General features: G+C 39.3%; 1 protein-coding gene across 2 annotated transcripts in view; it reads right to left on the bottom strand.

Annotated features, from left to right (window-relative positions):
• Positions 1–16919: 16919 nt before the first annotated feature.
• srgap3 (SLIT-ROBO Rho GTPase activating protein 3) overlaps positions 16920–27849 on the bottom strand; it is a 55923-nt gene continuing 44993 nt past the window's right edge. For both annotated transcript variants that reach the window (XM_005941089.3, XM_005941090.3), the window contains exons 13-22: positions 27634–27694; positions 26966–27043; positions 26729–26863; positions 26223–26328; positions 25242–25469; positions 24989–25062; positions 22401–22581; positions 22128–22277; positions 21725–22034; positions 16920–20550 (exon numbers count right to left, since the gene is read on the bottom strand). In XM_005941089.3, coding sequence (XP_005941151.1) covers positions 20104–20550; positions 21725–22034; positions 22128–22277; positions 22401–22581; positions 24989–25062; positions 25242–25469; positions 26223–26328; positions 26729–26863; positions 26966–27043; positions 27634–27694 — 1770 coding nt within the window. In that variant the 3' untranslated portion in view covers positions 16920–20103. The remainder of the gene's footprint in view (positions 20551–21724; positions 22035–22127; positions 22278–22400; positions 22582–24988; positions 25063–25241; positions 25470–26222; positions 26329–26728; positions 26864–26965; positions 27044–27633; positions 27695–27849) is intronic.

Raw genomic sequence — 27849 nt, 5'->3', positions numbered from 1 at the left:
TGTTCCAGGATCAACATTGCAAGTGACCAATCAGAATGTTGTGACGTCATACTTTTGCGACTTCGGGAAAAACCGGCGTAAAACAAAAAACTGTACTAAAGCTGCGTGAAACCGCCTCTGTCCGCCGATCAACGGACCCTGACCCTAACCCTAACCGTAACCCTTTAATAAACAGTAAGCAGAATTGATATTGTCCTTGCAACATTGGAATTTCATAAATGCACGAATGGCTTGGCGCGCAAAAGAATAACGTCACAACAATGTGATTGGTCACTTGCAATGTTGAACCTGGAACAACATTTTCATGATGGTCTGGGAACAACACCAACACGAGGATATCAGATCATCCTAGTTATTCATGCCTTTGGCAGTTGTTTTCAGGACATTGATGGGAAAGAAATAAGTTAATCAATCTTGTTCTTACAGTGGAGAATGCTCAGCAGATTTTTCAGAGGCCTTAAATGCAGACAATGAAAACCATCTCCCTTATTGAACTTTAGACTAGTAAGTGCTTACCAGAGATCCACAATAACCCATGTAATGTAAAGTGTAAACCCAAAGAAGTTAGCAGAACTTCAATAAATTAAGGCAATCGATTGCCCTAAGGTTATTAAGTTTATGAACTTAAAAGTTGAAGCTTATAAGAACTCCAACATTTGAATTACGTTTGACTAAAAGTAAAATGTTTAATAATTATATTCACAAATATTTATTAAATACAACTTAAAGTCTTGATTTATGTCTCTAATGTCATGTTCCTGGATCTGTTGACCCGACGTTTTAAGTTTTAGTTTATTTGGATGTTGTTTATGTTTAAGTTCATTAGATTAGTTCATTTGGTTATTAGACTCCTTGTGTTTTCTTCCCCTGTATTTAAGTTTCCCTCACCCTTTGTGTTTCATGCTGCGTGTCTTATGTTATCAACCTTGTATTGTCATGTCTGCGTCTCATGTTTCCTGTTTTATTTTGAAGGAGTGATGTGTTCTTTGCTCATTGTATTTAGTTTGACTTCCCCTGTCCTGTCATTAGCCTCATGTCAGTCAGCTGTTCCCCCATGTGTTCCCACTTCCCCTAATCACCTCCTGTGTATTTAAGTCCTCTGTTTTCAGTGTGTTATTGTCAGATTGTCTGCGTTGTTTCTAGGCCAAGCGGTCATGTCAAGTTGTCTTATATCAGGTCCATGTTCCTGTTGTAGGTTTTTATTTAATTTAGCTCAGCCAGTTTAGTTTATTGTTAGCCTTGCCTTTTGCCTTTTGTTTGCAGTTAATTTGCCAGCCTTAATCAGCCTTAAAGTGTTTGGTTATTCAAGTCATGTTTTGTTTCGTCTGCATTTGGGTCCACCTTTCACTCTACACACAGTCGACCCCGCTGATTGTGACATCTAATGTGAATAATGTGTCATAACTTAAAAGAAATGAGTACAAGTCATTTTTTGAGTTATGAAAACTGCGTATTTATTGTTCACTTTCATTATCTTTTTTTAATTAAACAATAGTCAAACATCAACATTGAAAACTCAAAAACAAATCACACAAAACTATTTCTATAGTAAACTATATTTAAGAAATATTAAAATAAAGAATTTTAAAAAGAATTTTAAGTGCTAAAGACATGGCGTGTACTTTTGAATATCCGAGTAACAGATTTGATTCATTACACTGTAAACTGTTGAAAATCTAAAATGCACATATACCACTGTCCTCGTTCTGTGATTTGTTAATACCTGCTTTATGAAGAAGTTCATCAGCAGTTCTTGGGAGACCTCCATAAAGTTGTAACAGACTAGGTCGTTGTGATGGATTACTATAACAAAAAAGAGGTGGCTCAACAGGCTCGTCCTGAATGAATGTAAGCTTGTGATCGAAAATTAATCAACTATTTCACAAGATGATTTCGTGACAAATCATCTCTCCAATTCATGATCACTAGCAGTGACCCAGATGATTCTGCAAATCGTCATAATGTTTTTATGTCTTTAAGCGTCACCCAGAAACTTTTGGTGTGTAGGAGTTATGTTTGAAAGTTATGTAATATTTTAGCTACAACTCTATATTTTTGTGGTCGTTTTGAGAACAAATTACATGTGGATCGGTAAAAACAGATGATCTATGTTCTTCATAGTAATCAGTTCTGAGGCCACCAAACCCAAGTGACAAATAGAGAGGGAAAGCTGAGATGGTTTGGATATGTGCAGAGGTGGGATAGCAGATATAGTGGACAAGGGATGTTGAAGCTTGAGCTGTAAACAGTAGAAAAGGCAGGAGAAGAAAAAGAGGAAAACAAAAAATGAAAACAAAGTGGGCAAATGCTAGAATTCAAAATCTCAGTTTGAGGTTTGGGTTAAATCTCTTTCCATTGTGAAAGTTTTAAATTTCAGCCGAAACCTTTGCTGTATTAACTGTATTGGAAATCTTCTATTTGAAAATAGGTATTGGCTGAATAAGACGGCTGTGAAGCTTGGCGTAGAATGTGTTGGGCATGCTCGAAATGCTTGCTCGAAAGTGAGTGAAGTGGGTAGCACATTTGGTTTCTCATAACATTAGCTGTTGTTGCAAAAGACTGAAACAAGAACTTTTAAAAGGCAGACATGCAGCAACATATTCCTGATGAAAAAGGTTTTCATCAGAGGGTAAATCTTCATTAAGACACACATCCACACATCAGAATCAGAATCAGAATCAGAATACTTTATTGATCCCTGGGGGAAATTATTTTTTGTTACAGTGCTCCATTTTAAACCAACATTAAGACAAGACAGACAATACACTAACTAAGAATAGTACAATATATACATATATATACATACATACATACATACATACATAAGTCACTCATAAATAAATAGTTGGAAAAGAAACATGTGTAGCTGTAGCAGCAAACAGTGTGTTAAGTGGATGCGTTGTACAGGGAGATGGCCACAGGCAGGAAGATTTCCTGTGTCGTTCAGTGGTGCTTTTCGGTAATCTCAGTCTCTCACTGAACGAGCTCCTGTGACTGACCAGCATGTCATGGAGTGGGTGGGAGGTGTTATCCAACATTGTCTTTATCTTGGACAGCATCCGCCTCTCCGACACCACCTTGAGGGGTCCAGCTCCATCCCCACAACATTGCTGGCCTTACGGATTAGTTTATTAGTCTGTTGGCATCTGCGACCCTCAGCCTGCTCCCCCAGCATGCAACAGCATAGAGGATCGCACTGGCCACAACAGACTCATAGAAAATCCTCAGCATTTTCTGGCAGATGTTGAAGGACCTCAGTCGCCTCAAAAAATAGAGACGACTCTGGCCCTTCCTGTAAAGTGCTGTGGTGTTTTTAGCCCAGTCCAGTTTATTGTCAATGTGTACTCCAAGGTATTTATAGTCCTCCACAATGTCCACACTGACCCCCTGGATTGAAACAGGGGTCAAGTGTTTCCTGGTCTTCCTGAAGTCCACGATCAGTTCCTTGGTCTTTGCCACGTTGAGCTGCAGATGATTCTGCTCACACCACGTGACAAAGGAGTCGACCACAGCCCGGTACTCTGTCTCATCATCCCTGCTGATGCATCCAACCACCGCAGAGTCATCAGAAAACTTCTGAAGATGGCAGGTCTCTGTGCAGTGGCTGAAGTCTGTGGTGTAGAGGGTGAAGAGGAAGGGGGAGAGGACAGTCCCCTGTGGTGCCCCTGTGTTGCTGATCACCTTGTCAGACACACACTGTGGGAGACGTACATATTGTGGTCTTCCTGTCAGGTAATCAACAATCCAGGACACCAGAGAAGCATCATGTGCAATAACACTAAGTGCAATTCTCTTTTTCTGACAATGTTGTATTTTATTCTGTTGTATATAGTATTTTATTCTATTGTGTACAGTATCTTATTTGTATTCTTATTATCTTATCCTATTCCAGTGTTTTTTCTTAATTTTGCTACTGTAACTTTGCACTGTCCACTTTCTGCTGTAACAAAACAAATTTCCTAACAAAGGTTAACTTATCTTATTAACTCCATCCCCTTAAATTTGAAAGAATTTTACATAATACTTGTATACAATAGAGAACATTTATCAAAAAAGGGGGGGAACTTAGCAGGCTGTCTCAGCTACTGTGATGAACTCAGCTAACTTATTAGCTGTTAGCCAGCTGAATGAGAATTGCTTTGCTGACATTTCACTAAAAGAGCTTAGGAAAAAATAGAAAGCTAAAGAAAATTTGAATGCTTATTGCAATACAAACGATGCTGGTAACGAGTGATAAATACAGAACCACCTAATGGACCTGTCACAACACCGGTGTTTGTAGGTTTTCAATGAATCCCACCCTCTCACTTTTCAAAATCAAATAACTGCAGACAAGTGGGCAGACCTCCATATTTAAGAGGAAATGACCTCACTAGTGAAGCCTTACAAAATTAATTAAAAAAGATCACTTCACTGTTTCTAAAGCTTGCAGTTGATGTAGTTTTTTATGGGGAAAAAATCAAAATAAATAAAAGTCATTAATAAATGAATTGCAGTAAATTCATTATTTTTAAGTCAAACTCTTTTTTAAATATTTAAAATGTTTATGTAGTGTTTTAAAAGGAAAGAAAAGCAACCAAAAAAATAAAGCAAGAAACAAAAACCAATTTGTTAAACTTTGTACTTAATGTTAGTGCAAGAACCTGTGAGCACCTGATAAAAGATATTTTACTTTTACTCCATTGTCTTTTCTCAGAATCTCAAACAATCCAGCTCTTGTATCATTTAACAGCTGCTGTAAATCTTTGCATCTTTGCTGTGTTTTATACACTTGACTGAATGCACTTAGACTGAATCGTGAAGGTTTGGTTAACGTTTTTCTTTAAGTCATAATGTTTAAAGAATCCACAGAGCAAGAGACAGGGTATACCCTGGACAGGTCGCCTCTCTCTCGCAGGGCCACCACACAGAAACAGACAATAGTTCACACATAAAGTCAAATCAAAATCACCATTTAACCTGAACCCATGCAAGTCTTTGCACTGTGGGAGGAATCCCTGAGGAGTACCCATGCAGACACAGTGAGAATATATAAACTCCACACAGAAAGGTCCAAAATTCAAATACAGGACCTTCTCGCTGTGAGGTGACAGTGCCATTAACTCCACCATGGTTAACAAAAAGTTAAGCAGAAAACATCTTCCAACTCTGACATTTCACTCTGACTGTGTTTTACTTTGCCTCTCATGGGTGTACTGTACCAGCAGACAAAATAAAATTAGCCCTGTCAGGCAGCTTTAGCTTCAAAATAATACAAACTGGTATCTGCAGAACAGACAAACACAAAGTAAATGCTTTTCACTAATAAGTCATGAGATAAGATGCTGACCTTGGAAGTAAAGCCACTGCCTCGATAAAGAGATATTTCCAATTTGATCAATACAACACAGGGCTGGATTTGAAATGCCAGCTGGCAGTTTATAGCTTGTGGCCATTCCAAGCCCCAATGTCATTGATCATGTATCCTTAACAAGGCACTAAGACCTTTGTAATGCTGCACTTTGGGCTTAATTGTTCCCAGAACATGCATACATGTTGCTCTTAAATCTGAAGCTCAAGTCTGAAAGGACAGTTTCAACTATCCTTGTGTAAAATAGCTGCCATTATAAACCGGTGTCTGTTTTGTAATCATTGCAGTTTGATTAAATTCTCTTGTAATGGTTCCCTGCTGTTATTTATCAGATGGCTCCAGCTTATATAGATAAAGTTAGTGGAAGTGGAAAGAATACTACAGAGTCTACATCAAAATTCTGATCATGGGGCAACTTTTTTGGATTTGAAGTGGATTATTTTGGGATTTCAGCCTTAAATGCAAGGATATCAAACAAATAGCAATGAACACAGTTTAACCTGAAATCCTTGTGATGATTGAAAAAACTCACTAATTATTCAGCACTCTTACAGCTTACTGGACTCTTACAGCCGCTGTATCGCAGATATTCAATGATTTAATGACCACCTTTATATACACAGATGTTGAGCATTAATCACAGTAAGTGTCATGGAAAAGGTCATGCCTCTGTAATAGGTTGCTATCTTATTTTTTCTTCATATATACATCGGTATATATAAATAACGAACAATTTTTCACCATCCATTATTTCCTGTGTGACCGATGTTTCACCTATTAGACTGCAAGGCAGCCAAAAATGTCATCTGTGTCACTGACATTGTAAATGTCAAGGCAACACAAGCTTCTACATTTCAGTTTGTTATGTTAGGTCTGATTCACTGAATTAATTTGGTTATAGATAATATTATGCAGCTTTATTTTGCTTTTTCCCAGCCAAAAGTCTTCACGCTAAAACAATGTTTTCAGTTCTCTCTCTCTCCCTGTGTGTTTGTGTGTGTGTGTGTGTTTGCCAAAATTCATTTATCTCTTTGAATATTACATCTCAAAAGGCTGAACCATGCTTTAAGTTTGCAAATCTATACCAAATGAAGAAATCACTGTCATGGCCCTGTACACCGACCAATTTCAAAATATGTAAATCTAAACTGCTGTGTGATAAATGCTCAAAAAAGAAGCAGAAAAGGACAAATAACACAAACAGATATGGAACCATGTAGAAGAGACTAAAAGTCTGATTAGTGCAGTTTAGCCATATGGCCATCCAGTCAATTTTCAGCACTCTATAGAGACATTCTTATGGGCTTGGAAACTGAGGATGTTTAATCACTGGATGCTCCGCCAAGTGGAAAATATATCCCTATATTAGTAAGATGACATGATGTACTGAGTGCCTGTAAGAGTCTCCAATTCAGATTTTCAGGAACTGTGTTACAGATTAAACCCATTACCAGCTATTTTACTCTGTTTCTAGTTCAGTCTGTAATTTTGAGATGTTCTTTTCAGAGAACTGAATTACTGATTATGTGTGTTTAAGGATTATCTTTGGTGCAATGTTTTCTGATATTATGAAGCTGTAATCTGTAATATTATGTGTTGTTTTTTTTTATCTGCCCTGTGGTCAGAGCATTTTTCTAACGTTCTCCTCACATGGAGAAAACATTATTATGATATACTGTAGATGGAATCACAAATATGGACAGGATTTCTAGGCGCAGCCAAGTGGCGGAGGGCTTTCGCTTTGGTGGCCTCAGAATCTCATCTCTGATTTTTGCGGATGATGTGGTTCTGTTGGCTTCATCGGGTGAGGGCCTCCAGCTCGCACTGGAACGGTTCGCAGCCGAGTGTGACGCAGCGGGAATGAGGATCAGCACCTCCAAATCTGAGGCCATGGTTCTCAGCCGGAAAAGGGTGGAGTGCCCACTCCGGGTCGGGGATGAGTCCCTGCCCCAAGTGGAGGAGTTCAAGTATCTCGGGGTCTTGTTCGCGAGTGATGGGAGAAGGGAGCCGGAGATCGACAGACGGATTGGGGCTGCGGCTGCAGTAATGCGGACGCTGCACCGGTCAGTCGTGGTGAAGAGGGAGCTGAGTGTAAAAGCGAAGCTTTCAATTTACCGGTCGATCTACGTCCCTACCCTCACCTATGGCCACGAGCTGTGGGTAGTGACCGAAAGAACGAGATCGCGGATACAAGCGGCGGAAATGAGCTTCCTCCGAAGGGTGGCTGGCCTCTCCCTTAGAGATAGGGTGAGAAGTTCGGCCATCCGGGAGGGGCTCAGAGTAGAGCAGCTGCTGCTCCACATCGAAAGGAGCCAGCTGAGGTGGTTCGGGCATCTGGCAAGGATGCCCCCTGGGCGCCTCCTGGGTGAGGTGTTCCAGGCATGTCCCACCGGGAGGAGGCCCCGGGGCAGACCCAGGACACGCTGGAGAGATTATATCTCTCGGCTGGCCTGGGAACGCCTTGGTATTCCCCCGGACAAGCTGGAGGAGGTGGCTGGGGAGAGGGAGGTCTGGACCTCTTTGCTTAGGCTGCTACCCCCGCGACCCGACCTCGGATAAGCGGATGAAGATGGATGGATGGATGGATGGAATCACAAATAGTTGGCAGCAGGTCAAAATGAGCTGTTCAACTTTTACTTTTTATACTTTTGGAATATTTGCTGTTATCCTGACAACAAAAAGAAAGAAAAAAGGTCTCAGTATTTAGCACCATATAGATTATTCACAAAGCTATTTGTCTTTAACTGTTAAACTTTAACTTTTGTGATTCATGCTATCACTGCTTAATTATAAGTTACTGCACAGAGCGCCAGCTGGCAGGGAAAGCAGGTTCTCTCTTCTTAAATTGAGGTTGAATAAAGGCAGCAAGCCAAAACTATTTAGTTAAATCTTAAAAGTCAGCTACAGAGATTTTTACAGAACTTTAAGACCAACACTGTTTTGCACAAAGTCTCAATTTTAATCTATGTTTTACCCCCAAAAGACCCTGTCAAGGACCCTAAATATTTTAAAAATTCTCATGTTAAAAGTTAAATGCACTGTCTGTCTTCATATATGGACTATATTCAAATTTGCAAAAGAAGAAGCATCTAAACGTGCACAAACATCATTCTGTCCAATGCAAAACAGTGAAATATCAGAATGAAAAAAACACACACAAACACATTTCTGGAGCCAGATTTTTAAAAGATTATCTTATTCACACGTTTATAAAATTAATCACAGTTTTAGCCTTTATTTGTAATTCAGAGTCTACAGTAGAAACTGAGCCTTGTGTTTATGATTTTTACATTGAGAAATGTCCGACAGGCTGCTGCTCCTTAGACATTATGCAGAACCTTTGAACTGGGGAGTCTGTGGGGAAATCATGATCAGCGTTTCTTCAGCGAAGTGTAGCATTTTAATGTGGATTCAAACAAGCGCCACTCATAAGAAATTTGTTAAGGATGCTAGCTGGGCTTACACATTCACGATTATATGTAGCTTTGTGGTGGCCTGTCCGTATACTTTCACTGAAATCCATTTCACTAGATGAGATTGTGCCGCTCCAGAGACTGAAAATATATATTCTGTTTTTTAAACAGCTACCCATTAAGCAAGCTCCAACAAACACATCATGAATCACTGCTGCATGCTGTTTTATTTTCTTATGTCCAGAGAAAAGAATCTCATATAAAACTAAATCCAGTCATTGTGTTTTACCTTAAAAGTACCTGTTAAATTAAAATAGTTATGTTACAAACTCTAAGATAAACTACAGCTCTTTTTTGTGGTTATTTCTCAATTTCATATTTTTATTTTTTATTTTTTTATTTTTTTTACCTCACATCATTTTAAAAATTGGTTATTAGATAATAGTAACAGTACCTCTTTCGCCTTATAATATTGTTTGGCAACAAGTGGATTTTCAAGCAGGATACCAGGAAGCAGTTTTAGGGTTTTATTGGAAACAAGTGTTTGAGAGAAAGGTGGCTGGGATGGAGTCCAGGGCTGGCTGGAGACAGGGCTTTGGAGAGACGAGGCACTGAGTTTGCCAGGGGAGAGTGGGTTGGCAGGAGAGCACCAGGTAATAGATGAGCAGGGTTGCTAGCAGGCACACACAAGTGATCCAAGCACACAGAAGGAACTGTTTAGCATGAAGGAAAGTATAAGGCAACAAACTACCAGCACAGCAGACAGAATTATTGGGTGAAGAGTGGCTGGAGAAGTTAGAGATGAGATGATGAGGTGCAGGCAGGTGAGAAAGCCAGACAAAGGAGGGGAAGGGAGGAAGCGACACCCAGAGATGCAGACAGACAACATTAAATGTGCGGGCAGACACACACACGGATACACACATGGACACACAGACACACGCAGCTTTTTGAGCTGTCAGACACCCTTGTCAGTCTACACTTGTGAAACATCCATGCCATTTAGTTCAGTTGAAATTTTATATTGCTGCAATGGAAAATTGCTTTAGCTCATTTGAAACTGTTTATTTCACTTTACCCAAAATTAAGAATCCCATGTGGAAAAATCAACAAATACTTTGTCCTTAAGTTAATATGTACTTCAAGTGTATTTCAGTGACCTGACGGCGAGCACTGGGAGGGTCATGTTTTTTTTTTTACTTTTCCAGTGCATTCAAAACCATCAGGCTGACCCTTTTGGGTGATAAGCTAACAGCAATGCAGGTGGATGCTTCTCTTGTGTCCTGGATAGCTGACTAACTGACTGGAAGACTACAATATGTGCGTTGTCAACATCTGACAAGGTGATCAGCAACACAGGGGCACCACAAGCGACCGTCCTCTCCCCTTTCCTCTTCACCCTCTACACCACAGACTTCAGCCACAGCACAAAGACCTGCCATCCTCAGGTTTATCTGATTACTCTGCGGTGGTTGGATGCATCAGTGAGGGTGATGAGATGGAGTACGGGGCTGTGGTCGACTCCTTTGTCACGTGGTGTGCACAGAATCATCTGCAGCTCAACGTAACAAAGACCAAAGATTTGATTGTGGACTTTAGGAGGACCAGGAAACCAGTGATCCCTGTTTTAATCCAAGGAGTTGGTTTGGACATTGCAGGGAACTGTACACATAGATAATTAACTGGACTGTGCTAAAAACACCACTGCACTCTACAGGATGGGCAAGAGTCGCCTCTATTTCCTAAGGCAGCTGAGGTCTTTTAACATCTGTTGGAAAATGCTCAAGAATGTCTATGAGTCTGTTGTGGCAAGTGCCATCCTCTATGCTGTTGTATGCTGTCGCAGATGCTAACAGACTCAATAAACTGATCCACAATCACAGTAATGTTGTGGGGATGGATGTGGAAACCCTTAAGGTGGTTTAGGAGTGGCGGACGTTGTCCAAGATAAGGACATTTCTGGACAATACCTTCTACCTACTCCATGATGTGCTGGCCACTCACAGGAGCACGTTCAGGCAGGGGCTGAGATTACCCAAATGCAACACTGAATGACACATGAAATCATTCCTGCCTGTGACTATCCCCTCCTGCATATAAAGCACAGTGCAATAGTGACATCCTTTTGCACACCCTCTACAGTGAAAATAACAAATAAAAAGTTTTATAGTTTACGGTTTAGAGTAAAATGTCAAACATACATATTTAATTTCTGTAATATTCTGGATATTTATAATTGAGCCATTTGTATATATTAGAGCTATTTCTTTTATTTTGTAACTTATACATAATATACTGTATTATTTAATTTAATTCAGTCTGTTACTGCTCTTATTGTTTTGGAGCAACTGTAACCACATAATTTCCTCAGGGATTAATCAATGATTCTGATTCTGAAGTCAAAGGTGATTGTGTCACATGAGCATGTGACGTCACTCACATGGCTCTGCGCTATTATTTCACTTAAGCAGTGAACATATTTGGTTCTGTACTGATCTACACTGTCAGCTCGAGCTATCCCAGAGAGCTCAAACACAACAAATTGTTCATGGAGATTTCATGGAGAAAGAGACATGTGGACACTGCATTGTTTTGTTTGTCTTTTAGAGCTAATTTGTATTCAGATACACTTCAGGGAAAGTCTAAGGAATTTCTGTTAGTTTATATTAGGAAGGAACAGACTCAAATTTAGGAGAAATTAGAACTACAGCGTGTTTTCACAGTGATAGAAATGTTGTTAATGTTAATGGCCGTTACATTAGCAATATCACTTTTTAGGGGAATCGTTTTGCTTAATTTTGTCTGATGTTCTTTTTTTTCCTCTTTAGCAACTGTTGTGTAAATGGCACTGATAACTTCAGTACTTTATTTTTTTAATTTCTATTGATTTTTTTGTACATAAAACGCAGCCTTTGTTTAAAAAAACACTCTATAATAAATTTGGTCCTTGAAAGGAGAATGTATCTTTGTTTCTAGCAAGCTGATTGTGACAAAATTTTGGTTTTACCTTTAAAAAAATCTGCTTTTTTAAGCAGATTTTTTAAAGGTAAAATTTGAGTAATTTTTTAAAGTTGGTTTAAAGAAACATTTTTTTCAGTGTATATCGATAGCCCAGATACCTGAGTTTCTATAGTATTTTTTTGTAATCTGACATGTGGTTTACAACCAGTGATTTAACACATCTTTTTCTAAATGTAACTGCAGTTTGAGTTGCATTAGTTCATGCAGTCGACATTCAAAGAATATACAATTTCATAGACATTCAACTATTGAATGAGAGGCTCAGAGTACATTTAATACCCTTATATTAATGGTCTATTTTCCGGGAAGGTTTGCTTTAGCTCAATAAAGGAATTGATGATAAATATTAAGTACTAACAACAAATAAGATTTGAGCCCAAATATCTGCAGTGAAACATTTGGTTTGGTTTATTTTATATGAAATCTCACCATTCAAAGAATTCACTTTAGAGAGTCATCACAACTTTACAACAATGCAATAAAATAAATAAATACACAAATAAACAACTGTAAAATCCCAGAGCTTTCATGTCCACCTATTTGCTGTCAGGGTGTAATCAGTAATATTTATTGACCTGGTTTCATGCAAGGCATGTCATGTTTTTTTTGTTTTGCTTGACTTGTAGGAGGATGCACATAAACAATAACATTTGCAGGGCCAACATTTCTGTAGATCTTTGTCTTGAAGCTACGTTTATTATGCATGCTGTATATGCACTACCCTGCTCCACTCCTGCATTTCAAAGATACAGGCATAGCTAGAAATGTCACTGAATTTGAGGTGTTGAAATCTACTATAGCCATGCAAGTCTGCTGACTGAGTTGTTGTTGGAAATAAAATGTTTCCATTTCTAATTGAGGTCAGAACTTGTTTTTTTTAATAAAGAGGAATCACTAAAATAAAATTAACAATTGGCATACAGTGTAAAATATTATGTATTTGAGGCATCTCTTCTGCACTCTCATTTTTATCCAACAGACTGAAAATCTATGAAAAATAATAAAGCCTGATGTTCTCATCTTTCCACAGAAGTGTCTTTCTTGCCAAATCTAATTTCAATCTGTTCTAGGCTCTCTCTCAACTAAAACATCTCTGATTCAGTCCCTTTCATATTCATGTACAGTGCCAAAGTACTATGGAGAAGAACTACTTACTTACTCTGTGTGATTTTAGTTTACTGTAATGTCCTGTAGTGCATTGTAATTCTGTAATGACATTTGTGGGGAAAAAGAAAGACTTCATAGCACTCTGTGCAGTCGTGTGAAAACAACATACATTGTGATTCGATACCTTCTATATCAAATTTCAGCAGCAATATTTGAAGTAATCATTTTCTGTATGACTCTGTGAGTCTCTCAGATCACTGAAGGAATTTTGACCCACTCTTTTTTACAGCAGTGCTTCAGTTAATTGAGGACAGTAGGGATTTGTTTTATGCACAGGTATCTTAAGATCCTGGCACAGTATTTCAATCAGGGCGAGGTCTGGACTTGGTCATTGTAAATTTGCTGCTCTGCTTGGGATTATTGTCGTGTCACATGACCCAAAGTGGGACAAGCTTTAGCAGTAACCTTTGTTGGACAGATGGCCAGATACAGAGGTTTACAAGGTAGACTGAATGACTGCAAGTTGCCCAGGTCCTATGGCTGCAAAACAAGCCCTAACTATCATCCGTCCACCACCATGTGCCACAGCAGAGCGTTCTCACTGGCCACAGTTGATATGCTATGTTTGGTTTTTTCCAAGCATAGTGCTGTGAATTATGGCTAAAGATCTCCACTTTGGTCTGGTATGTCCAAAGGAAGTTGTTCCTGGAGTCTTGTGTTTTTTTTCTTCAGGTGCAACTTTCCAACGCTAAGTTTTGATACCATGTTCTTTTCTAGGGAGAAGAGGCTTCCTCCTGACAACCCTTCCAAACAAGCCATGCTTGTTCAGTCTTTTTTCTAATCGTATTGCTAAAGGAGGAGACCTGCAGTCTGAGACAGTTTCTCCAAGCATGGCCTGACCTTTGGCTGAATTTTCTGAGATTCCCACTCCTGAGAAGATGACATTGCATTAATACACACCTGAATGTGTCAAACCTGCAAACTGCCAAAACCTCTGCTTTTACTGAGGCGCTCACAAATTTGATCAGCATCACCTGACTGCTATTTACCATCTAAACTTCTCTGAAAACAGTAAAGATGTACTTAATATTTCACAGGACTGCTTAGAGTCCTGTGAAAGCTTCCTTCCTTCACATGACTGTAGGCTGAAATAAAAAATAAAAAAAATCAAACCAGGTGGTGCGTTCCAGTTTTTCAGGTCTCTGCTTTGGTTAATGTAAATTAATTTTCTGACATCATCTCTTTGAGCATGACGAAAAGTACATATTGCTTATTTTACAGCTATAAAAGAATCCACATGGAAATGTTGAATGAAATTAAAACTGACTTTATTATTAGCATGAATGATCTATGGCTCTTTACTGGTCCTCGGATGCTTCTAACTAAAGAGCGTGACTACTTCACCATTAATCATTATGATCTAGCTAAAATGAAAACAGTGAAGGTGAAAGAAGTTATGATAATTTTGTTCTGGTGTGACTTTCACAATGAGATTATTTGTTGCTGGAGCATTTTCTGTAATTTGTGCATTAATTATAATGGAAGACGAGCCAAGCTGTGCCACGGGAGAGGCTTACGCAACTTATTTTTCAAACGTGCTGCAGCATCTGTTCTTGTTGATACCTAGCGCACTGTAGAGATAAAAGCGTTCCTATAACAGAGGAAGCAAGTGTAGATTTTTATTGCCAGTTAATTTTTCGTAGTCTTTCATTTCTAAGTAACGTGAATAATTTATGAGATCATTAGCATAATTAATTCTAGCAAACAAATGCACATTTTTTACTTTTACGGCCCTCTTTTTTACTGGGCCTAGCTGGGATGTGTGCTGTGGTGCTCACTACATCATCAAACAAAGGAATTAAAGATTGAGTTCAACTAAATTAATATGATTTTCATTATTCTGTTACTGAATTTGGGGTCAAAAAAAGCTTTTGTTATCTATGAATATTTGACGGGGCTTTAACGCAGGAAGATCTCCAGCTGATCTTATCCCTCATACATAACCACAATTTAAATATATCCTCAAGAAATCGTTGATTTGTTAGTAAGAAGTAATTCTAATGAAAAATGTGAACACAGTTGCTTGTTTGACATGTTCTTGTTGAACAGGGTTTTCTCAGGTGGAACAAATAAAATTTTGGTTATGCTCTGTCAGTGGAAGCTGCCCGTGAAACACTCTCTGACCAAAGGACAAGAAAGTCAATTTCAACGGGAGATGCAATCGTATATTTCATGCAAAAATGTGTTCCTCTCACTTAGTTAAAGAATAATCGACAAATTGCTGACTGCTTACTTAATAACATGTAAAGCTTATGACACTTTCTGTGCGGCAGAGTCTCCATCGCGTGGCCATTGAATGAACTACGAAATCTGGTTAACGGGCGGCATCATTTTATAATTTTACATAAACCCCCTGCATTGCTGTTGAACTGTGAAAACAAAGATCATCCATCTGCAGATTCATGGAGAACAGATGTGATTAGAGTTCAGGGAGCTTTTATATATAAATGGGTGACAGGAGGGTTGTGTTCTAGCAAAATGTTTCTGGCATGGCAGAGGTTCACTTGTCTCTAGAAAGAACGATCACCGTCTGGTGATTCAAATCTGATGATTTGAATCATCACTTTGATTATTTAATTACGCATTTCAATCCTGATGGGTGTGGTCTCATCCACAATCACAATGCCCCAAACCCTGGAGTATTACAGATCTTCTAACAGTCTGAGTAAATCACAAAAATTAGATAATTACATGCAATGACTTTCACAGTCACGAGAGATTTTGGACCGACATGTTTTTAAGAGTTCTCCAATGCACTCATCAAAACACCAAATGCTGGAATATGTTTTGGGAGAATGGTGTTCATACCTCCAGCAGAGTTTCAGAAACAAGCTGGCCTAACATGTTGCTAAAATACTTTTTTGTTTACTTTAATTTATCATGCTTTTGTGATGTGATGTTTGTGTAAAGTTGGTCAGAACGTTCCTTTGTAAGTGCGCATGCGCCATTAGCGTGCTGCCTGCTGCAACCCTAATTTCCTTCGGGATTAAGTATTCTGATTCTGATCATTTTGCAGAATTAATAATAATAATAATAATAAAACATTCTTCACTGTGCACACACGGCAATCAAAATTGTACTTGATAAAAATACCTAAGCAGTGTCTCTAAACATAATGATTTTACTTTAACATACCGTAGTACAGTTCCATGCTGTCCATTAAATACTCAGTGCCACATCATTAGTTATATCCTCTTATGACAGGGTAGGACCCCTGTTCTCCTTCAGATCTGCTTTTATTATTTGTGGTGCATATTTAACGAGGTCCTAGAAACTTTTCTCAAAGATTTTGGTTCATATTGACATGATAGCATTACAGAGTTGATGCCATCTGACATCAACAAGACATTTTTTTATCAGGTGAAGTGATGCTTACTGGATATTTTCTCCTTTTCGGCACATTCTCTGTAGACCCTATAGATGGTTGTGTGGGAAAATCCCAGCAGATCATCAGTTTCCTACTTACTCAGACCAGCTCATCTAGCACCAACAACCACACCGTGTTCAAATCTGCTTTCTCCCCTATTCTGATGCTCAGTTTGAACTTCAGCAGGTCATCTAGACTCTATATGTTTAAATGCACTGATTTGCTGCCATGTGATTGGCTGATTAGACATTTGTGCTGTAAACTTAAACAGGTGTGCCAAAAAAACCCCCCATGGTTTATGCATACTGTAACATTGTGGCTCCGAATTGAATAGAAACTTCAAGCTGGAGGTCGTTTTTTTTTTTTGTTTGTTTTTTTAATTGCTGAATAGTTTAATGTGTAACACTAGATCATATTTTCTGAGTTTTTTTGAGAAGTTGTATGTACCTCAATATTACACTTACAGTAATGTTTAGCCTTGACAAGGTTTCCCATTAAAGATGTGTGGCTATTTGAAGACAGAAGACAAACATCTCTCTGATTACGTTCTTTGTTTTGTTTTGTTTTTCTTTTCAAGCATCAAAACCAGTGACTCAGAAAGTCTGGATGACAGAGCAATAATGGTTTTTATTTGGATGCAGGAGTTTTCAACATCCAGTCAGTGGCATGATGTACGTTACATCACAGGTTTCAACCCACCAGACACTCACCAACAAACAGCATCACCAGACAAACAATTAAAGAGAAAGTAAACAGCGTGACAGCAACTCACACTCCGGTCCTCCGATGGGGCCGTATTCTGTTCTCATACTGGGATTTTCTTCTTGATTAATAGCTTGCTGTCTTCTCTTGTCACCAGACTATCAGTGTAACCCATTTAAGCACACATTCCAGAAAAGAAAATGGCACTGTAACATCACATGTAGGGACTGATGAGAGTGCACCAAGTGCCTTTATAACCTCTCATGTAGAGGGTCCATATGAGTCCATCTGGCAGCGATGTTTTTTTGAAAGGGAAGGAGCAAAATGGCAAGAATTAAAGGCTCAACCACAGCACAGGCAGTTCACAGGGAAACCCCCAAAAAGTAAAGGAGATGATTCTACCGAGCTCTACCAGTAAATTACGTATACAGTAGTTCTTATAGCTCCTGATCTTCAGGTCTCACCCAAGCACAGACGAGCAGTTCAATGATTTTATACACAATATAACACTTATGTTGGCCTGACTACTGAGTAGCAAGAGAAAATAAAGATTAAAAAAAGGCAACATCAGTTTATAATAAACATGACAACTAACCACATATCACAGTTAAAAAAGTAAAAAAGTAAAAGTCCAATAAAAATTGATGTTGTGCACAAAAGGCACTCAAATCTTCTGCTCCACTTATATTCTATAAATAAAAACAAAACAAAAAATAATAATCTACCTAAATGTAATTTATTTCCCCCCTTTTAAATTGAATTGTGTGCTTTCTTCATATTTTAATAACAGAAGCGTTTTGTAACATTAACTTCATATACTGTAGATCAACTGGTGCAAAACTAATAACCAGGATAATAAGATGTTAAAACTAGAAGGATTCATTAAACCATTGCGATGATTCTGGATCATAATGCCCATCGAGAGCAATAGCCTCCGCTTGCTTATGCAATACCAGCACGAACCAGCAGAGGGGGTGACAGCACTGTGTACGTTTAAATGCTATATCAACTTTATTCTGGCTGTACTAGCTCTCTGTTCTTACCAATCCTTCCACCCTGTACTTTTGTATATAGGTAAATAATTTGATAGTCGAAAAGCAAACAATACACCAACAACAAGCGAGTATTTTCATTTTACATCAGGTGTCTGCATTTGACAGGGAAACTGTGATTTCCATGCGAATAATTTTGTTAGATTCGATGCATTTTTGTTATTTTGCTTTTGTTCAATCAGGCGTTGTTAGTTCTTGTTCACTTCTGATCTAGCAACAGTTATGAGTATCTTAATTCATCACTCTCAACCCACGTAAATACTAAGGGCAGTTACTTAGTCCAATTTTTAATTAAGTTGTGCGTTTCACCAAGCCAAGGCACCACATACCGTCGAGTCCCACATTACAGCGCAAGACATGCAGAACAGAGCAGGCTCTTTGGGATGCGGATTACAGGGTCTTTAGATTACAGCTGTCAGGATGACAAGAGGTACAGTAGATATAAATACTTAAATGTTCTTCTTTAGATTTCTTCCAACTAAGAGTACGAGTCTACAATCTGAGTGTATCGGTAACCATAGACAATCTATCATGTAAAAGGCAGAAAGAAGGAGGCCGTTCTGATGATTGCACGTTAACACATCTAGTTCTCCAGCTTTTCTGGGTGAGCACAGCATTTTCAGTGTGAAAGAGGAACCATCAGAAGTTTCACTGTTTCTTTCATAATACTAAAAATCACCCAAATATGACTTGAACCTGAAAACCTTTTGCGAACTGAGAAGAGACTGAAAGATATGTCAAAAACATACTTTGTGTTGTTTCCAGCAGCAATTAGTGGTCTATAGTTCACATGAGTACCATTTGAACAGTACTATGGTGAATGATGATCTGAACTCTTTGTTTTCTTTTTTCTTTTTTTCAGTCAAAATGTTTGAACTTTACCGGAAAAGATAAAAAGGTGGTTCAGAATCCTTACAAGTGCCATTCATATCAACCGTTTACGACATTTCATGTTAACCTGTACACAAATAACACTTACAAATTACTAGCTATATATTATGTACAAGTTTACCACAGGATTCCTACATTAGTTGATGCATTATTCTTCTGCATTCCACACACAGCAACTAGAAAAACTAAATAAAATATGGAAACAGCCGTGTTACGTCTGTCCGCTGTTCAACCATGCGTGATGGTAGAGGCTGACTTATTTTACTCTAGTACTGATTAGTAATTTCTAAGACTTCACAGATCATCTTCATGCCAAGATGCTCCATCTTTTGCAGCGATACCCACACAAAAAGTCAATGTATGGTGGCAAGGCATTATTTTTTTTAATATGTGGGCATCTGAATCCTGATTTTAGTTTTTCATTCTTGTGGATCAGAGTTTAAAGTCATATGGATTTCTTAGAATTAGCAAGCTTGTTCACAGATCATTTCATTACAAGTCTCCTTTCAGTGATGCAACTTTCCCTTATTTTCCCCAATCTGTGCATGCAGGAATAAATTTCACTGTTATGTTGCTGAAGATCCAATGTATTATAATACAAACAGAAAGGATGTTTATTTCAAGTAACTTTGTATTTACAGCCATAAGGCCTTTGCCCAAAATGGACAAACGGACATATTTTTACGCCTGAACAACTGCCGACGTGAGGCGTTTTCACATAAGAGGAGGGACTGAAAGATTGGCTGGACTGGATATGTGATGGGCAGAAAACCAAATTTCACACAAGTATTGCTTTACTTGCATTCATTGCATCTCTGAAACAAGAACATGGCCACAGACTTTTGTTAAAACTGAGGTATAACTGAAATACACGTATTCCTATACACATTTAGTCTAGTTAAATCAAGTTTCAAAGAGAGCTGAGCTTTATCACACCTCTACAGCTTCTGCCACTGCTTTATTACCATGGTAACATACTTTAGAAGCTTTAGTGGCATCCTTTATATACGAATTAAGTCAAGCAAAAAACAGACAGGAGTATATCCGTATCTGGTTTGCACACATCAACATCTGTTTCCATAAGCTTTTCTCCCACTTGGAAAGCTTCACAGGCCTCTTGCCTACAAGCTTCCACCTTTGCTACATGGTACCAGACTTATCTCCGCCATCACCGGAAATATTCACATTGGAACCTGCAGATGCATTGTTACTCGGAAACATCTTCTCAGTGGGAGTCACAGCTGGACTGCCGACCCCTGAAGAGCTGGAGCTGCTTGAGCGGTGCTGCGTTGGAGGAGGTCGCACTGGTCTCATGGGCGGGGGGCGTAACTGTGCTCCAGCCAGCCGGGCAGAGAGAGCCGGTTTAAAGGTGGTCATCATCTCAGATGTTGAGCTGCTACTGCGCCGCATGGCAGCATCTGGATCACGGATCATAATGGTGTGCAGTGGACTCCCGGGCTCTGAGCTAACCGGATTCTTCATTGGCTCCAGTGTGTCCAAGACAACATCAGGAGCCTGTTTAACGGTGTTTTGGCGCTCCAGCTCCCGCAGCTCATGAAGTGCCGTATTCATAGTCTTCTCTATGTCCTGAAGAAACAAAAAAAGCAGAGAAATCAGAAATAAAAGCCAGGACTCCACTGCGTTACCTAAAAAAGTTTTGTTTAACACGGTTTACAAAAAGCTTAGTTATCATGTCAAATATATTTATACTTCCATAAAATGGCTTAAACATACCACTGTTATTGTCCTGTTTATATTCATACTGGGTAGAAAAAAAACTCAAGATGGTGGCGCGTGCATCATGCGAGGCCCAGCATCTCTTTGGATTTTGCAAATTAGCTGTGTTGTATATACGTAGCACATCTGTATATTTGTTCACAGTACATCTGTATATCTGCCCCTCTGTATAGCAATACAGATCATCTGTATATTGGTACATGTATATACATCAGCACATCTGTACATTTGCCCATAGACCCTAATACTAATCCTAACTTTATTAGTTATTCCAAACCCTTTGAAACACTAACCCTTCCTAAATTCTAAAGCAAGCTTATTTATGCACTGGTTAGCAAATGAAGAGAACCTGGATCAAGACCAGCAGTGTGCTCTAGCTTCGGTTTCAGAGATACAGGTCTACCTGAGTGCAACAATATCAAATATGGATGTTGGCTACAGTGATGTCATCCATTGTGAAGTATCAGTACCTGTCAGGAAGTATCAAGCTTTTCTGCCGTCGCCATCTTGCTAGCAAAAACTAGATATGATGAGGATTAGTGGGTCTGACTGTGAAACCGCATGCTAGTTGGCTAACAACTTGTGATTAAGAACTCCTTAGCCAATGAGCTTGTGGTTTCATACCACAAATAATCCTCCATTTTGAAAGATGGCATAATGAAGATTTTTTTCCCAACATGAGCCAAAGTGAGTGACTGAACTCGTAAATTCAGAAGAAAAGTGTTCACATAGGTTAGGACGGAAAGCCTTTTTCTTGTAGACTTCTATAATAGCAAACGTCTTTTTGCAATCTAAGCTATCGCCATCTGGTGGCTGTCAGACAGACACAGGTTTAATGCACTTTGGCATTGGCTTCATTTTTTCTAACCAGGTAGTTACGTCCATGTTTTATACTCTATACAGTCACATCTCCTGCTCTCAGACAAGCTTCCCTGTCAACTGTTCTCACTTGTACCCTATTAATGTTTGAGACAAGAGACATACTCTGTGAATTAAAATTTAAAACTGTTTATTTTAGTCTTACCTCTGCCAGAGCCTCAGTGTCTAGTGATTTGTGGTCCCCCAGGCTGCTGTGGCGAGTGGTCCCTGGCACTGGCCTTAGTGGGTGGCCCTCAGGATAGCCCTTCCTATCTGGATAGTTTATGCTTCCTGCACTGCCAAAGGTACCAAGGCGCCTTTTTTCTGGGCTCTCCATGCGGCCTTTGCTGATGGATACCTTGTGAGGGCTGCTAGGACAGGCTGCAGCCCGTGGTGGAGTGTCAGGCACTCTTGTTGGGCTCTGGGTGTCTGTTCGGCGACGTGGGATTGCTGCTCCATCAGATCGCAACCTGACCCTGCAGACATGGATCAGATCATATCAACTGTCAAGAAAATGTCTCAACATTACAAACACTTGAAAAATGAAAGGTGTTTATTTTTAAATGTACCTCCCCATGACTCCTCCAAAGTTGTAATCCGGTGATTGCTCGCATGGTGATGGGACATCGTTTTTGGATGAACCCTTATCTTCCAGCAACGGTCCACTGCTGGCTTCACTATCTGCTTTCTGGCTGAGGTTATCTGAGAACGCATCATCTCTGAAAGAGCAGATTCAGGTGCACTAAGAATAAGCTATGGATGCAGACTACAACAAATACAAAGGGCTTACAGTACTTAACACAAGATAAAGAACTACTAAAGCTCAGTCTGTTGGCACGTACAGGTCTTGTACTACGATGTACTGATGAGGGATGAGGCCATCCACGCCATTGTGACGGCCTTCCCACCAGTCTTCAGATGCTCTGTGATACAGAAGCAGGGAGGCTCCCTTCTTGAAGGACAGCTCCCTGGGACTGCGTCCCACATAGTCAAATTTGGCAATGGCCTCAATCTGTTCCACTTCTGAAAGAAACAAACAAGAAAGTAAGCATGAAAAAAACGAATCAAAGTGGACACAGCATGATTAGTCATACCACGAGACAGACAGCACTGTGTAAGCTGTATCTCATAGCTCTTTTTTCTGTGGCAAATCCCTCAAACAGGCACGTTTCCTTTATATCAACTTTATTACTTGTGTATGTGGGCTGTAAAAATACAAACTGAAGCACATATTATGTTTTCTAACATTTCTTGGTTGCTTCAATAGTAATTGAACTGGAGAGTTTGATTTGATTTGAAAGGTGGATTTCAAAAGGCCAGTAGGGTCAGTCAGAGTTCACTGTGTGTTGAACAGGAATCATCTATGAGCCAGAAAACCTGCAAGTGTACTTTTATTTTGAAAACCCATTAGAGGTGTGTCTGAGTGTTACAGAAGAGAGCACAAGACAAAGTTGAAAAGCAGCTTTGTTCATGTTTTATTTCAACTATAAGGACACTGTCATTGCAGCGCGTGTAAGAACTATATTTTAATTTCTTAAATTAAACCTGAAGCATTGCCACAGGAGACAAACTGCAAAAACACAGCACTTCACTCCCAATACTAAGGCCAGCAGGAGAATAACTTGCATCAGGAAACCAGCCTTTGGTCTTACCAAGTAAGAAAAGCACCAAAAGAGCCAACAACACAGATGAATGTCACAGATAGTTGTTGTCACTGAGAGGAGATATGATTCTCTGTTTTACCTGCGTTTTGGCTTACGTGCCTGCCCTGATTATGGATTCAAAGCTAAGAGTGGGAAATACTACACAAAGGAGAAAGTCTCAGGAGAGTTGCTGACTAATGCTGAACAAAGAACAAGCATGAGAGCAGGGGGTGGGGTGGCCAGACACACACATACGCACACACAAATAGATCAAAGAGGCAGTGCTGCATGCCAATACTCTTTACTCAACTTGCCTTCAGCTTCAAACATCACTTAAGCTGTTGTGATCAGAAGCCACTGCAGCTCAAGCCTCGCTCACCTCTCAGTCAAAAGCACTAATAAAAAAGGTCAGGCTATATTTAAGACTTTCTGATCCACAAACAATTCTAAAATCCCACATATATATTCTTATATGTCTTGTGTGAAATCCTTGTTATACACATGTTTAAAATGTGAATTGCTTAGCAAACAACCAGTATATCTGTTTTTAAAAATAGTTGTCTCTGGAGCAATAGAATAATAGTTAACCACAACAAGTCTAAAACTACCATCTACCACAATGTGAGAGAATGATAACGTTATGCTGAAGTTCTGAATTTAACTACAGACACAAGACCACAGTTCAGATGGCCACTGACATCAGAGCTAAATGAAAATAACAGCTCTGCCATTTATAGGTAGGTTTATACGCTGTATAGGCATAGAGGTAGCCTGACTGCTTACAGCAGTTTGCAAGTCTTCACCGGCCCTTATTTCTTTGCTTTGCTACAAAAATGGAAAAAAGGTGCAGTGATTTATTGAAAAATGCAAACATGCATGGAGATATAGTGTATAAAGCAAGAACAGAGCTTAAAGGTCAATATTTGATTTGACCACCTTTACTCTTCAGCACAGCCTGAACTCTCTTATTGTAAATTCTTTTTAGGTAATTTTCAGGAATAGTTCTCCGGGGTTCTTGATGGACATACAAAGCTCTTCTTTGGATTTTGGCTGTCTTTTGTTCTGTTCTCTGTCATGATGATCCTACACTGCTTCAATAATGTGAAGGTCCAGGCTCTGGGGAGGCCAATCTATGACTGATGGCGTTCCACTGGTGTTTTTCTATCCAGATATGTTTGTACTGCATTGGCAGTGTGTTTGGGATCATAACCATGCTGAAAAATTAAGCTGTTGCCAATCAGACTTTTTCCAGATGGTATTGCACGGTGGATCAAAATCTGATGGTACTTTCTAGTTTTCATAATCCCCCAACACCATCAGGTAGCCTCAAATCATGACAGAGCCTCCACCGTGTTTTACATACGGATATAGACACTGTTGTACCTCTCTATACTGATGACAGTCTTTCTTTTTAAATGATTTTTTTGTGGATTTATCATTCCTTAAGACCCTTTGCCACTGATTTTTAGTCCAGTTCTTGTGTAATGTGGCATAGCTCAGCTTTTTCTCCGTCTTCCTTCCTTAAGAATGGCTTCTTGATAGCCTCTCTCTCACAACAATAATGCAGATGTTCAGCAGGAGGATAATTTTTTATGTTCAACACCTTAGTTTGGTATGTTGGCACACAGCAGTAAACAAAAGGCTGAAAAGGCTGATGGGTATTCTCTTAGTTATAAAGGTATTAGGTCCTAAAGCCTTTTATAGTAATTCAAGTGGTGGCCTGTTACTGTTGGTCAGTGGGAGAAAAATTATTACGAGGCCTTTAATAAAAAAAGGAAGTGACTAACCCTCATCGCTGGTGTGTGGTTCTGTCCCATTATCAGCCTCATCAATGGTTCCTGGTTCACTGTGTGGACTGTCACTAGAGAAACAAAAACAGACCAGAAAGACATTAATATATAGATAAAAAAATATGACAAAATCATGTTTGTACAGTGAATTTGTTAATTTACTGTCACAATTCAGCCTTAAAATCAATGCAAAACAGAGCTGAACACACTATAGTATCACATACGTATTACACTGTACCATAATACCTACCAATACTCTTCGCCCCCGGTCATGCACTTCTCATAGACTGGGCCATCCAGCTCTCGTTGACTTGGAAAGATGACTTCATTGTGGCTAATTATAGTCTTGATGACTTCGTTAACATGAGCTTGACATGCTACAGGATCCTGGCCATCTGGGATGGGCATCAGAGTTGGACCAAAGCAGATAGCTAAATTGTATGGATCCATCATGTTCTCGTCACTGTACTGTGAAAGACTGACGGACGGCACAGGACAGAAGTCACAATGTATGCAAACTGTACATCTATTTAGCTAAAACCTTATTGATAACCAAACAACATAAATATGTGCTAATCTGATTATTAAGATTCATCAGTTCATTTAGAAACGATTCAATTTCTCTTTCTATTTTGTCTATTTTGACAGAATTTGCAGTAGCAGATACGTCTCTTAGGGCGTCACTGGCTTCACCTGATTTCAGTCCTTATGTACAGTCATCACTGCAGCTTACTTGAAAAACATTTTGATCAGTCAACCTCTCCAAGGAATCAACTTACACCACACAGCCCACTCTTAATAACGAAGTCATCGAGTCATCAAAAGGAAATCATCAAGAGGAAGCCATAATAAATGTCTACTTGAACATTGTACTTAAGCTGAGGTTGAGCAGCATCATTGCAGTTCATATGGCTCCAACAAATTTGACAATTAAATCAGCAAAATCCAGTAAAAGGAGCACAGAAAACATCTATTATCAGAAAGGTTTTTTATTCCAATATGGAAACTTATAAATAACTTCTAAAACACTGATATAGTAATAAATACCATGTCTTATTTTAAATACACTTTTGTTTTGTCTATACTTTTTTCCATATTGTATGCCTATTCTGTAATTTTCATATTAGTAAAGGTGTAAGATTCAGTGTCATATCCTGGTGCTTAAGCAACCGCCGAACTCATCTTTTTACACTGTTTTGGGAGACCCAAAGCAGTGAAATGTGTGACTCACTGGTTAAGGAAAGCAAAAAGATATCTCATGACGATTATGATGGTCCGAGGAAGAGTGACAATAATCTGCTGGATGTGGTGTGCTCTCTCAGCTTCAGACTCCAGCTCTGAAAAACAGAAACAGAGACGTTTAAAGATGCTGCACTGAAAAAAAAGAGAGACACAAACTGCGGCTACAGTGCCAAGGCAAAAAGTGGTGGAGATTCTGAAAATGGTTTTTGACAATTTAATATGCCGCCTCATGCATTTCACCAGCCCAAAGCCACAGTGAGTGATCACATTATTTGAAACAGTGGAGAAATTATTCTGTGGTGAACTTGCACGTGGCACAGTTATGTGGCCTGCACCCCAAAGCAGAAAGCACTGGTGTTACTGTTAGACTGCTTCCACGTGCAGCACGGCATGACTTTCTCTAGTCCAATAAAGCTAAACATCTACCTATCACTGTGTTTTCTCTTTTCTGTGAAGGTCAGTGAAAAACGCTTGAAGCAAGGTCTGTTAACTCACTGATAGTAGAGATGAAATCCAGGAAACGCTCCTTTGGGAAGAGCGGGTTCTCGAGTCCTCTGAAGTACAGCTTCAGGACGCCTGCCACTGAGTTTATATCATGCTCATTCTGATCATCAATCAAGGGATCCTCACCTAATTAAGAAACACACGAGTGCTTTCAGCGGCAGCATTTGTTGAACTGAAAAACGTATCAAGGTAGTTCATCCCACAGATCATGTTGAAATATTGACTAACCTCTCTCAAATGAGTTTTTAATATCATTGACCTCCACCTGCGATCCTGGCACACGAAATATGCCTTGCTGCTGCAAACCTGAAAGAAATACAACCCAGAATTTACTGAATTTGAGTTACGCTAGCTGCCATTATCTCCAAAACCACTGCCAGCTTCTTTGAAAGCCCACTGGAAACGCATAACACAGAGCAGGAAATGTAATCTAGTCATAAAGGGAGATGCGTATTTTTCCAGCAGAGGGCCCCTCAGTGAGTCTGCACCATATGGTTCCAGTTAGAGGGTTCTAATCAGTTTTCTGTAGTTTCATTAGGTCCAGATCCAGGGGAAAGGCCTGCAGGCTAAACCAACGAGCTGAAGACAGATGTGAAAGGTAGACAGGGAGGAGTTATGGGCGGTGGGGGTGAGTTGGCTGAACTTACTAAACAAAGACCAATGGGACTTTCAAAACTCTCAGTGTGTGACCTATTGTTATGAGCCTGCGAAATCACTGGTAAGCAGCTGAGTGCTGCGGTGGCGAGCAGAGCAAGCTTCTACCAGCATCTATTTGTGAAAATAGACTGCCGATGTCTCTTCTTGTACGTCTAAAGACGTTTTCAAAGGACTTTACTTTACAGTTCACTCTCGTTATTTTTGCCCCATCACGCAGAAGGGCTTGATGAAAGACTTACCATATAGATTGATGTATCTGATACAGCTTTCAACAACAAGTGGAATTGGTTGACCTGAATCCTGAAAAGAAAAGAAATAAATACATTATGAATTTTTGCTTTTATACGGATCTAATAAGGGATATCTATCTATCTATCTATCTATCTATCTATCTATCTATCTATCTATCTATCTATCTATCTATCTATCTATCTATCTATCTATCTATCTATCTA

The sequence above is a fragment of the Haplochromis burtoni genome, unplaced genomic scaffold, assembly GCF_018398535.1.
Source record: "Haplochromis burtoni strain Fernald_Lab_line unplaced genomic scaffold, NCSU_Asbu1 Contig_177, whole genome shotgun sequence".
NCBI classification, from domain to species: Eukaryota; Metazoa; Chordata; class Actinopteri; order Cichliformes; family Cichlidae; genus Haplochromis; species Haplochromis burtoni.
This window is presented reverse-complemented; position numbering and strand designations above follow the sequence as displayed.